Here is a 12,924-nt window from a genome sequence, read left to right on the forward strand (position 1 = left end):
TGAGTGTGCTTGGTTGTCTGTCTCTAAGTGTAGCCCTGTGATAGACTGGTTACCTGTCCAGGTGAACCTGCCTTCACCCTGAGTCAGCTGGGATAGACTCCGCCTCCCATAGTGAGGATTAAGGTGTAGAGATGATGGATGGATGATTTAATGAGCTGATTTGTGTTTTTGTATTAGATTTCTTTCCTGTCACATAAGTGGAAATAAAACTTTTCAAGACCCTCATGCACCCATTATTTCAACACAACATTTCGCCGTCTTTGCTGTTTCTGTGCATCTCCAGCGTAGGCAGCAGCAGACCTATGACTTGTTGCTGTCATTAGCATGCAGCACCGTGCTGGTTAAGCCGGCGCTATTTTGAGACAGAACATGATAACATTTAACATTTAATCACCGATCGGAAACTCAGAAACATTCCCGCAGTGCAAAATGACACAACTCCTGTCTGCCTGCAGCTCCTGGTCTCCGCACACCGCTGGCAGTGCCCTGCTCGTACCCGGGTCCGTTCGGGATGGTTCCTCACCCAGGCATGAACGGAGAGCTCAGTGGAGCCGGAGCAGCCTACAGCAGTCTCCACAACATCTCCCCACAGATGAGCGCGGTCGCTGCCGCCGCCGTGGCAGCGTACGGACGCACGCAAGTGGTAACCAACACCCAGAAATACTGTACATTCAAACATTAGCACGCTGTCAGTACTCACACAGATTGTGATGTTCTGGTTCTAATCATTCGTCACCTGCTGCCAGTTCTTCTGTTTAGGAAACCAAATTAGGTTTTTACAGCTTTTGGTGTGACTTCATAAAAAGTGTAAAATTGTCCAAGAAAAGCAAAAAAAAATTGGAGAATATGCCTTCAGTGTTGGTATTACTTCATCAGGTAGATGGATTTGGAGTTCAGAACCTCCAGGAAGTTAAACCAGGCAAGATTTGACCAAAAAGAAGCATTTTTTAAAGACTTCTCAGCATCATTACACCACTACAGTTCAGTTGTCTAAAGCTGGAATCTACTTTAAACTGAAATATCTTCTTTTAAATGCTGTTGAAGCTGCCGTTATGTTTACTGTATGTTGCTGGCTAACAGCTCGGCCTTTAACCCGGATGTGTTTTATTACCAGATCCTTTCTGGTTTCGCACCTGTATGTCCATGAATCCTGCTACTTCCTGTTTCCTGTGCCCCACCAGCGCCACCTCTCTTTCCTTTTCCCGTCTTCTGTCACAACCAGTTGTTTCAGCGGTGGTGTATTTGCGCTAAACCTGTGTCCCCCTGTCGTGTCCTGTAGGTGGGATTCGATCCTCACCACCACATACGTGTCCCCGGCCTCCCTCCCAACCTGTCGGGCATCCCTGGTGGAAAACCGTATGTTTCCCCTCCTCACAGCACCTTATTTCCTCCTACCTGTCCCTCTATCTGTCTCTTTCTGTTCTCTTTGTCCGTCCACATTGACCCCCCTTGCTCTCCCTCCAGAGCTTACTCCTTTCATGTGAGCGCCGACGGACAAATGCAGCCTGTGCCTTTCCCTCCGGACGCGCTGATTGGCCCCAGCATCCCGCGCCACGCTCGGCAGATCAATACCCTGAGCCACGGGGAGGTGGTGTGCGCCGTGACCATCAGTAACCCGACGCGTCACGTCTACACCGGCGGCAAGGGCTGTGTCAAGGTGTGGGACATCAGTCACCCGGGCAACAAGACCCCCGTATCCCAGCTGGACTGCCTTGTGAGTCCTTACAGCAGTCATGTGTTGTTATTAAAACACTCCTCCACTGTTCCACCTGATCACTGCATGGGTGCTTCGTCTGTCTCATCAGAACAGAGATAACTACATCCGCTCCTGTCGGCTACTTCCGGACGGACGGACTCTCATCGTCGGGGGCGAAGCCAGCACGTTGTCCATCTGGGATCTGGCGACGCCGACTCCTCGGATCAAAGCAGAACTGACTTCGTCGGCGCCTGCTTGCTACGCTCTGGCCATCAGCCCCGACTCCAAAGTCTGCTTCTCCTGCTGCTCCGACGGAAACATAGCTGTCTGGGATCTTCACAACCAGACTCTGGTCAGGTATGGAGCTGGGTACCGGGGGGGCGTTTGAGGGTTCTGACTGGGGCAGGGCAATAATCCAAACTTATCAACCTGAGAGGATCGAGCTACAACAGGCTATAGCCACCAAAACCATCGAGCCATGAGCTTTATGAAGGTCTCAAACTGTAATATGTTCCCCTGAACTGGCCCATATTTAAAATAAATACATAAATAAATAAAATTTAAATTTATAAAAGGTTTATTTCAGCAGCTTGTGCATCCAAAAAGTACAGCAAAATAAAAATGTCATAAAAATACAGTAATTTTCAGAATTAAAACACATCTTCCTGCCGTGATTTTACATGAAATCGTGTGAACTTTGTTGGCTTTTTCTTGTTTAATGAGGATATTTTCATGTGTAAAAACAGTAAAAATGACCTGAAAATATGGTTGAATAATGTATAATCATAATATAATATAATAATTGTAATAATTTGTGTTTTAGAGTATAGTTTTATCTAAATAATCTCGTAATAAATGTTAAAATACTGTTGTGAAACTAGTAATTTAGCTTCTAATGGGAAGATTCAGATCATATCAAGCGGTTTTACGTTTTACTTGTAACTTTACATATTTTTAATATTCATATTTTAGTCTTTATTGTTCATAAAGTATGAAAATATTTGGTTTACCTTTGAAAAGTTGTCCAGCAACTATTAATAAGCAAATAATTCTGTGTATAATTACAACAATTTAGTGTTAAATTTAGATAAAATCAAGGATAATATTTTTTCCATGTAATTAACTTAAATAAATCTTGTATATTGAACTTATCGTTAAACAAGTGTGCCTGCCTTTTAAATTAATTGATTTTCCTTTAAAAAAAAGTCAAACCATCGTTATTAATCTACTTATGATTGTAATTACAACCATAAACTTTTAATTTGAGATCATATCGAGTTTAAAAATAAAAATCTTGTGTATTTAATAGATTTTATTAGACATGTAGATTCACTGTCTGTTGGCAGCTTTATTAATTTGTTCGTTTATTTAAAAAATAAAATTATCTTTGTTTACCTTCAGTCTGACATCGGGCACTAAATTGTCTGATTCCAACCAAACTTTACCGACACATCCTGCCGCCTGAGACCGACGTACTGAACAGATGCTTTCTTTACTTTTTCCTTCTCACCTCTTCGTTCTTTGAGTTTTCTGAACATTGTTGTGTTTCCCTGCAGGCAGTTCCAGGGCCACACCGACGGAGCCAGCTGCATAGACATCTCCAACGACGGGACCAAGCTGTGGACCGGAGGTCTGGACAACACCGTCCGGTCCTGGGACCTGAGGGAGGGACGCCAGCTCCAGCAGCACGACTTCACCTCCCAGGTACACGAGAAGCTCACAACTTATCTGCATAGCTTCAAATAGCTCCTGTGCGACTTGCTGCTGTAAATACGTGGATGCTAAACGTCTGCATGAGTCTGCTCGGTTCTCTGGGAGTCTGCGGTTGTAAGTAATCAAAAAGCCGGGTTTTGCACAGATGTCTGTTATTATTATTATTATTTAGCGGCTAAGTTGAAGTAAAATGTCACAGACTGATGAAAATTCTGCATCGCGGGACAAGTCGCTGCCATTTGCGGTTTGTGTGATTACTGTCTCAGGTTTTGATTGATTGCAGTAATTTACGAGCTCAGTTCAGAGCATTTAACCCGCGATAAAGGCCAGACCGAGCTCCGTCGTTTTGGCCGCTCCTCATATACTTTTAACACTAATAATACTTGCAGTTAGGATTTAGTTTTTTTTTTTCAGGTGAGGAGAAAAGCAGCAATAATAGACCATTACTGCAATTTTCCTGAATACACCCATTTCACAACCTCGGCGTCATGCGAGGAGGCGAGTGTGCATTAAGGAGAGCTGGGAGTCGGCGGGGCAGGCGAGGAGAGGAACGGCGTTCGTACGCTTTCCAGCAATAACTGGTGTCGCCCGCCTCCCTCCTCGGCTCCTCAGCAAGTTCAGCAAAATTAACTCCAGCTAAGAAAATACCGTAAATACTGCTTCAGACACTGAAGCGTCTTCGTAGACAAAGGAAGTGTTTATGGTGGAGACAAGCATTAGTGCAGCTCCCACAGACAGTTAATGCTGCCAAAGCTGTTCGACTTTATTTAAGATGATCACGTACGTTTTTATATAAGCGCTGTCACTGTTGGGTTCGCTTGCAGATCTTCTCGCTGGGTTACTGTCCAACGGGCGAGTGGCTGGCGGTGGGGATGGAGAACAGCAACGTGGAGGTCCTGCACGTCACCAAACCGGACAAGTACCAGCTCCACCTGCACGAGAGCTGCGTGCTGTCGCTCAGATTCGCGCATTGTGGTAAGAACCAGCAGATCTACTGAGAGGGTTCAGAAGGTTTGGGAAGGAAACGAAAAGAAAGGAAAACGGTTTCACTGTTTTTCCTCTTTAATGTGACACATGCTCAATTTATTTGGGCTTTTTCGCTAAAAGAATTTACAAAAATAGACGCTTTCATGTCAAAGTGAACACAGATTCCTGCAAAGTGATGTCAATCAGTTTAAAATCTAACACGTGAATGACTGCATTAATGTTCACCCTCTTCAAAAGTGAAATACATAACGTGCCATGTGAGGCCAAAGTCACACAATTAGTAAATTAGACATCGTTTAAATGCAGTGAATGTGTCTCAGGTGCCTGTCGTATAAAGACACCTGCAGCTAGAAGGTCCAGTCACCTGTAGATCAGTTCTCCTGGAGGTAACTTCTCTAGAGGAGTTTGAAGTGTCATTGGCTAAGATGGGAGGGACTGTGCATACACCAACAGCTCATGTTAAATCTTAATTAGAGTTTACCAGGCGTGTCGGAGATTCTGAGGTCGACTGGAAGACGGTTCTTTGGTCTGATGAGACCAAAAAGTTGAGCTTTTTGGCCACCAGACGGGCTTCTGAAAGGCTCAGAAGGCAGAGGGTAAAATCAACACTACAAACTAGAGGAAATGTTAAAAAACAACCTAATGCAAGAAAAAAAAAGCAAGTGGAAGATTTGTTTTCCATCAAGACAACAAGATGAATATTCTGGAGGGACTGAGTCAGAACCCAGAGCTCATCCAGTAGAGACTATGTGGTTAAACCTGAAGTGGGCTCTTCACTCATGATCCCTGTGCAGCCGTAGAGAGTTTGAGCAGTTTTGCAAAGAGGAACGATGTAAAATGACGTCGTCCAGATGTGCAGGGCTGATTGAAGCCTGTCCACATGTGGCTTCAAGTCAGTCTACTGAAGGCTGTATTTTAGGATTTATATTTTTAATTTGTACGAATCTGCTGAACATAAAATTTGTTGTTAATACTTGTCAAAAATGTTGGTTATTTATACCTCTTGCATATTTGCATGCACTGTGTGTGCTGCTCATGCACACATATCTTACATTGCATGGTAGGTAACAGATGCAGGAATGTGACTGGATGTGGTAGCATGATTAGAATTAACAGCTGAGTTAGCGGCGTGGCCTCTGCACGGCTAACTGTTTGAAACTTCTGCTGCAGGGAAGTGGTTCGTGAGCACAGGAAAAGACAATCTGCTGAACGCGTGGAGGACCCCGTATGGAGCGAGCATATTCCAGGTGAGTGCAGGACAGCGTGAAGCGAGAACACAAGCATTGCAGGCAGCCGAGAGGCCAAACGGAGCTCAGTCTAATAACCAGGAGGTCACCAATTCTATTGCTGCGTCTCTGAGAAAGACATCAAACCCTTTTGTGCTTAGTAAATGTAAACTTCTGCACGAAAAACAGTCAATAAAAGCTGTTATTTATAGAACGTATAGAAAGTGTTCCACTTGTATACTCACAAGTGGATGTGCTGAATGCAGCACGGCTGCTCTCGGCTCTCATTTTGTGACATTATTGTGCATGCAAGGACACAAACGTTAGAATATCAAGCCTTTATCGGGGTCTCGGGAAAGAAAAGACAGTGAAAGCGAGTTTTTAGAGATATTGTGGCTTGGACAAGTAATTGAATTGGCTGATAGAAAAGTTGCTCCGTGGAACACCTCTCTGTCACACGCCTGACCTCCAGCCTCCTCGTCGGCTTGTTTTTCTCACATTCTCGCACATCTTTTATTCCCCTTCGCAGTCAAAGGAGTCATCCTCAGTGCTGAGCTGCGACATCTCCATAGATGATAAGTACATTGTGACAGGCTCAGGAGACAAGAAAGCGACCGTCTACGAGGTCATCTACTAGGAGAGCTCTGGTCATTCAGCTACAAGGCCATCCTTCCATCCAGGTCTGACGTCTCCATCACCTATGTACAATTTTTAATGTGTATAAAGTCGAGTTGAATGGAACAAACCAAACGCTCTCTTGGACCGTGACCTTCCTTTGATCTACCCGGCTGGTCGTGGAACAAGTGGAACTAAGCACAGAGATTTTTTTTGTTCTTTTGCTCTTAAGTGGCTTTTTGTTCTTGTGAGGATGAATGAATGTCCGTGTGCGCCGACTCTGAAGTGAGCGCTGTTGTCTGCATAACATTCCTTTATGTAACAATTGACATAAGCCTCCCATGTATTTGCTTTTATCCGACATGTTGGGTAAAGTACCAAAATGTACTTTGTGTGTAGCCGAAAGCTTTAAAAGTATTTGAACTAGATGGCAGATCAGGGTTGAACCGTTCCTGGGCGACTCCTGAACCTCCCTCTAGGAAACAAGTGCAGTCGTGACTCGATAATCAGACACTAAACGTAAAACCTTCTTTCATGTCAGATATCAAGGCTGTCGGATTGTCAAGACGGAGGTCCAGATACGAGGAGGGCTTGATGCTGGAAGGCTCATTAGTTGTTCATTATTGTTCATAGTTGTTATAATAACTAGTGTGTTGTTAGAACACTACGCATCGCTGGACTTCAGCCTAACTGACCGGTTTGGTGCACGTTCCACCCCGGGGCAGCGCTCTGACCGGGTGGAAGTGTCCAGAACACACAGGCAGTACTTGGCTGCTGATGCTAGTTTAGTTAGCGCTCACACTTCTGTTTCCTCCATCGGTGGCGGTGGGGGAGTGGCAGATACGCTCCACCGTTACCATCCATGTTTACTTCCATAAACACTGAGCACGCTCGCTGCGTGTGACGTCGTCGTGTCCTCTTCTGCGCATGCGGGACACTTTTGGCTCGTATGAAGTTCCCACAGCAGATCACATACAAGTCGCATTGAAGTGGAAACGTGAAGGAAGTCACAAAGAAATCCTCATTGAGCATCAAGTCCTGCAGTGTGAACGTAGCCAATCTGTGGGATTGTTCAGTCAGATAATACGCCGTCATCCTGATTGGTGACATTAAATGTCATGTCGGAGTCACAATCCAAGGCTGTCGCTATGTTAAGGCTGTTTTTATGGGTTCTGGTGGTTTTTCCTAAAAACCTGTCAGATAGCAGGTTTAGGATCGTTAAGGGTCGATTATAGAGTCACGACTGTCTATAAATAACTGAAAAATGCTGCTGATAATTAAGCGTTAATGTTCAGATCGCAGCAGGAGAAGCGGTGATACGTTTCCTCTCTAAACTTATTGCTGTTTCTGTTTCTGCTGTGTTCTGTTCACGTCCCGACTTCTTGCATCATTTCTGTGATTAATTGCAACTTGCGGCCGTGTCGCACTGATTTGTGAGGGTTCCTCCAAATAAACACACAGGAGCAGCAATTATGCACGTGGATGTTATTTAAAGCAAATATATAAGAGGCTTCAGTCACGAACAAAGTTGATTTTTATGTTTTTTTTGAGTTTATCCTTAATTCGCCTTTCCTCCATATGCAGCATGTTGTTTCCTCACACTAAATGCTCCTTCTGTTAAACTGTTGAGGGGTGTTTTTTTTTTTTTTGATGCCTTCCATGTGTGGAAAAACACCAACAATTAATTTCAACACATATGCATGCTGAGTAAATGATTAGCAGCAGTGGCATTGTCCTTTAAGGAATGGACTGGAATAGTTGTTTTTTTTCTGCAGGGAGGATAACAATCAATAACACTCTCCTTTCTGAGTGCTAAATAAGAGGTCGGAGGCAGGAGACGATTAGATTAGCTTAGCATTCAGGCTAGTCACAGCGGTTGCTCTGTCCTAGAGGTTACCAGGCAACCAGGAGGGACAACTGCAGCTTGTCACGTTGTCATGTGCACAGATTAAACTAAAAACACAGTTAAGTCCTGAACTACATAAGCGCTGTGAGGCAGATTGAGGCTAGCAGTTCCCCCCAGCGTCCAGTCTTTATGCTAAGCTAGGCTAACCAGCAGCTGCCTTTAGCTTCGTATTTAACTAAAATAATATTTCAAACTATTTCTTCAGACGCAGCTTGTGCTCATTACCTCCAGCATGTATTTCCTACCTGTGTTCCTTCAGTGTTTTTATTTATTTTTGTCATTTAATTCAACTTCTGTGTGAGCTCAGTGTGTATGTGTGTGTGTGTGTGTGTGTGTGTGTGTGTGTGTGTGTGTTTCGACCCCGTCGGCACCGAACAAACAAACTAACCAGTTTGTCCTCGGCGCCCTCACCACCGGCTGACCTCTGCACTCGGTTCCGTCCCTCTGTTCGGACTCCTCTGGATGCTCGCTTGATTCTGTCCGACAGATTTCAGCAGAAGACTGGATTTGTCGGCGTTTGGAGGTCGCCCACCCCTCGGTTTCCTGCTTGGATTGGACTCTCGGGCATTTATCTGGAAAACAAGTGGACGGTGATGCGGTCATGATTTCTCCTGGATTCACTTCTGTCGGCTTGTAGAAATAACACAGTGCCTTTATGCTGCTACGCTTCTGGCCCCATTTCGTCCTGCTGAGTGTTCGGCTACACGCGGAGCTGAAATGTGACAGACTCCTCTGTTGGAGACGTTTTTAAAAATTTTACTGTTTTTTGAGTGTGTAGTGCATCTGGCAACACGTGAGGACGGATTTCATGTAAAAGCTCAGCAAAGAAGCAGATTATTCACTTTGGTTTTTGTCCACTTTGAAGCGATCAGGACCAAATTTATCATCGTTTTTACTGCTTTGCTGAACACGTGCATGTAAAATATACAGTTTACTGCAGCTCTAGTCGGATTGTTGTTCACCACAAGTTCAATTATGCTTTTTTTAATGTATTTCTTTCTGCTTTGAAACCTCTGTTCAACATCACACTCATCTGTATCTCATCTGCAGTAGGTTTAAGCTTCTCCTAGACAATAATCCTGTTAGAAAACTGTCCAGATCTGATGTCAGCTATCCTTAATCATAACTCAAACAGCAGTTTTAAATTTTCAGCATTAAAAACATTAGATTTTGCTATTTCCAGTCAGTTTCGGTTAATTTGAGACCAGATTTTAAGACTTAAAATGTCGATTCCAGGCCTGTTGAATCCAAAAAGAACGAGAAAGAGCTGAATCTACCTCTGAACAGTGGTGGATGTAGCTTCTATGGCAACTAAACTGAAGATGATAAACATGTTATTGTCATATTACTCAGAGCCTCCTAGTAATACAGATGGAATCCCTTTTTTCCAGTAGAGGTAGATGCAGCCTGTTTCAGAGACTCTGCAGAAAAGACTAAATCGACAAACCAGAAAATTTTAACCGTGCATCTCTGATAAAGAGAGAAGCGCTCGTGCTCAGTATTAGCCTGCCTGGGATCCATCTTCCTGTCTCGTGCTCCTGTAAGGTCTTAAATATAGATCTAAAGAGCAGGAGAGTGAAAGATCAGATTTTGAGAGCCTGGGAAACTCTCGTGCAAGTATTAACTCGTCTCAAAGTTCTCCTCAAAGCGCATCCTTAAGCTCGCCGCAGAAAATCAATATACATCAAATCTGTTGAGTCCTGAACTGGAAGCGTTCTTTTCTTTATTTCTTTTGCAGTATTTGGTGTTTTTGTTGGGAGGGGAGGATGTACTAAGATTCAGATTCACATGACTGGAGATGTTTCTGTACATTTACGTGTGTGACCCGAAGCGTCCACGCTGGTGTGAAGTGGAAGTTCTGCAGCGTAGTCATCCGGGTCGACGCCACACGGAACATAATTCAGTGTTATTACAGATATTTTAGGTCATGACAGTGGTTTGTTTCTCACAGTGTTTGCCTTATCCTGTGTTTTTCTTTCTTTCTTTCTCTAAATCTGCAGTCAGATATGCTTTTAAAACTCATCCACTCTGCTCTGCTGTGCTTTTCCCGCTCTGGAATGAGTCATAATATTCTGGTGGCACCTTCTTGAACTTGTATCTACTCTGCAATCTTTCATCTGGGAAGAAAAAAAGAAAAAAGAAATAAGAAGAAGAAAACTACACTCATGTCAAACCTGAATGTTACTCGTCTCATCTGAAGGCTGACGCGACCCGACGCAGAACCGATGTTGTGTACGATAGCGATGTGTAGAGCGTTCAGCCTGACCGGGCTCATGAAGGTATTATAACTTCACTGTAAACATGTAATTATTCCAGCTTACAGCGGAAAGAAACCTCCTGTTGCTAGTTGAGCTTTTTTCATTCAATACAAAATGCCTTTGCTCTCTTTTTTCTAGTCTGTGGTTGATTTTATTAAATTATTGTGTGGAAGTATTTCGTCTGAGCCTCGTTCACTGCTTCGCTTCCAACTCGTCGTCTCGGAGAGTTTGCACGTCCAAATGCTGTTTTTATTTTTGTTTATTGTTTTTATTTATTATGAGTGATTTTCACCTTGAAGCTGCAGATGACCGTCTCAAAAACACAGATTCAGACTTCAAGGGTAACAAAACTCTAATAATGAGGCAGTTTTATGTTGTTTAAGCAGAATCACAGGTGAGCTGGTGTGCTCGAGCTGCACAGGGTGGAAGAGGAGTTCATAGATATGCACATTCTAGTACAGATAATACTGTAAAGCAACATCTAAGCTGTTTTATTGTGCAAGAAACAGATTATTTACATGGAAAAAAACTCCTAAATGTGCAGCTTTGGTACAAAAATATGAGCTTCAGGGGTTAAGATTATCAACCAGAGAGGGACTGACACAAATAATACAATTAATTGCAATTAAATCACCCAAATACGTTGTAAAAAGTCATCATTAATGCTTCAAATTACAGCAAAGCTGTGCAGCGATGACTCTGTGCCCAGAAGTTAAAGCAGCATCGGTTGGTATTGCTGTGGGTGGCTGTGCGTCAAAGGAGGATTTTCTGTATTTCTGAAGAGCGTCCGTGGTGTCTGATGATCTATAACAGAGCGGGTGAGAGTGGCTGACGGACTTGTAATACAGAACAGCCTATACGGGGCGACAGCAGATCCATTCCCTCCCGCAGGACGACATTAAACGCTCGTGACAGATCGCTTGACTCGTCCGTTTGGTCGCCGCATATTTCATTTCTCAATTCACACATTTGTGAATGGCAACCTGTTAATGGCCTCATTATCATCGGGCCTCTTTTCTGTGCACGCCCAGGGCTTTAATATCATAATGGTTTCCCTGACAGTGTCAGATTAGTGCAAAACTACTGCACTGACTGAGACGCTACGGGCAGCCGCAGGCGTTTATTTTGCAATAAAGCTTTTTCTATTGGACTCTTTGCCCTTGAAAGAAACTTGCAGAGCAAAACTACCAGAACAACGCTGTGTAGTTTGACTTGTTTGTACTGAAAAGCAGGCATTTGGTTGAATAAACAGGCTAAATAAAGCGTCCACATTAGGAAAATACTGATATTACAGTCGTTGCTGTGATAAATCATCCGTGTGGTAAACTTTTTCTTTTCTTTTTTTGTGCATGTTGCCAAAACCAGCCTGTGATGTTCGCTCGTGTGCAGGCATATTAAGTGAGCTGTGAGAAACAAGGGCTTGGAGTGGTTTAGTGTGGCATTTTAGTGCAAGCTGACAGGTCATCGCCAGTCTCCGTCGAACCTCCCATCGTGAACGTGCTGTGTTCATGCAGAGCACATCGCCGGACTGCTAAAGTGGATTAAGTGATCTAAGTGAGGGCTGTGGAGGAGGATGCTCCACCATTACAGTGAATGATACTCCTGTTACAGCTCTCCAACCGGCACTTCAAACAGCCCAAAGTGGGAGAGAAGGAGGAAAGGTGGGGATGCAATGTGGGAATGAGCCACCCTACTTCAGCGTTTTATATTAAGAGCACTTGCGGCATGCAAATTGCCCACTTTCCTGACAGACATAGAAGCTGGATTAAACAAACAGGCCACACAATAGCAAGATGGCGTTCTGTGTGTGGCGTCACGTTGCTGGAACATTAGGTTCAAAAAGCTGCAAAGACATCATCCGTTCATGTCACAACAAGACGCCACATCCAGATGTTTGAGGTCTGTCTGTTCGTGACCACTCCTGCCACGTTTATCGTCCTCCCAAAAACCTCCGTGATTGTGTTCGTGACCCCACAGTCTGCTGGCATAATGTTTGCAAAGTGCCACTTTACAGAACCATTACAATACTCTGCTAACTTCAGAGCGCTGTCAGAATCGCTCTTAATTAATTCACTGTTTTACAGCGCTGACGGCACACTCTGGAGACTCTGGAGGAGGAGGAGGAGGAGGAGGAGGATTATGGATGCAGCAGAGTGAATATTTACTGCAGTTCCAAACAAAGTACGGGAGGCCCTCCTTTGGAGAACAGCTCACTACAAAAGCAATTAACGACACGACGAGTCTGCAGCCGCAATCACAGCTCTGGAGTGTGCAGCAGCTCTGTTTGGCTAAATGCTGCGATCGGTTCTCCATCTTCGTTTCATGTGTTTAGAAACAGATTTGAGAATTACAGCGAAACACAAAGTTCTGCTGAAGCTAAAGGGACTGTTTGCTTGGAGAGAATGAAAAAAATATTGCTATGATGGTGCTCAAAGGGAAGTTAGGATCTAACCTGACTCATAATTCTTTCTGAGGAACCAAACAAGTCCATCTCATGGTGCAGCACTCGAGGAACAGTCAGGA

The 12,924-nt window shown here is 44.0% G+C and overlaps 1 protein-coding gene across 4 annotated transcripts in view; it reads left to right on the forward strand.

Annotated features, from left to right (window-relative positions):
• The window catches only part of LOC103361929 (transducin-like enhancer protein 4), a 40,992-nt gene extending 34,361 nt beyond the window's left edge, over positions 1-6,631 (forward strand). For all 4 annotated transcript variants that reach the window (XM_008288141.1, XM_008288143.1, XM_008288144.1 and 1 more), the window contains 8 exons: positions 456-643; positions 1,280-1,356; positions 1,465-1,714; positions 1,806-2,053; positions 3,253-3,400; positions 4,234-4,384; positions 5,567-5,643; positions 6,152-6,631. In XM_008288141.1, coding sequence (XP_008286363.1) covers positions 456-643; positions 1,280-1,356; positions 1,465-1,714; positions 1,806-2,053; positions 3,253-3,400; positions 4,234-4,384; positions 5,567-5,643; positions 6,152-6,259 — 1,247 coding nt within the window. In that variant the 3' untranslated portion in view covers positions 6,260-6,631. The remainder of the gene's footprint in view (positions 1-455; positions 644-1,279; positions 1,357-1,464; positions 1,715-1,805; positions 2,054-3,252; positions 3,401-4,233; positions 4,385-5,566; positions 5,644-6,151) is intronic.
• Positions 6,632-12,924: the final 6,293 nt, after the last annotated feature.

The sequence above is a fragment of the Stegastes partitus genome, unplaced genomic scaffold (genome assembly GCF_000690725.1).
Source record: "Stegastes partitus isolate 25-593 unplaced genomic scaffold, Stegastes_partitus-1.0.2 Scaffold543, whole genome shotgun sequence".
NCBI lineage: Eukaryota > Metazoa > Chordata > Actinopteri > Pomacentridae > Stegastes > Stegastes partitus.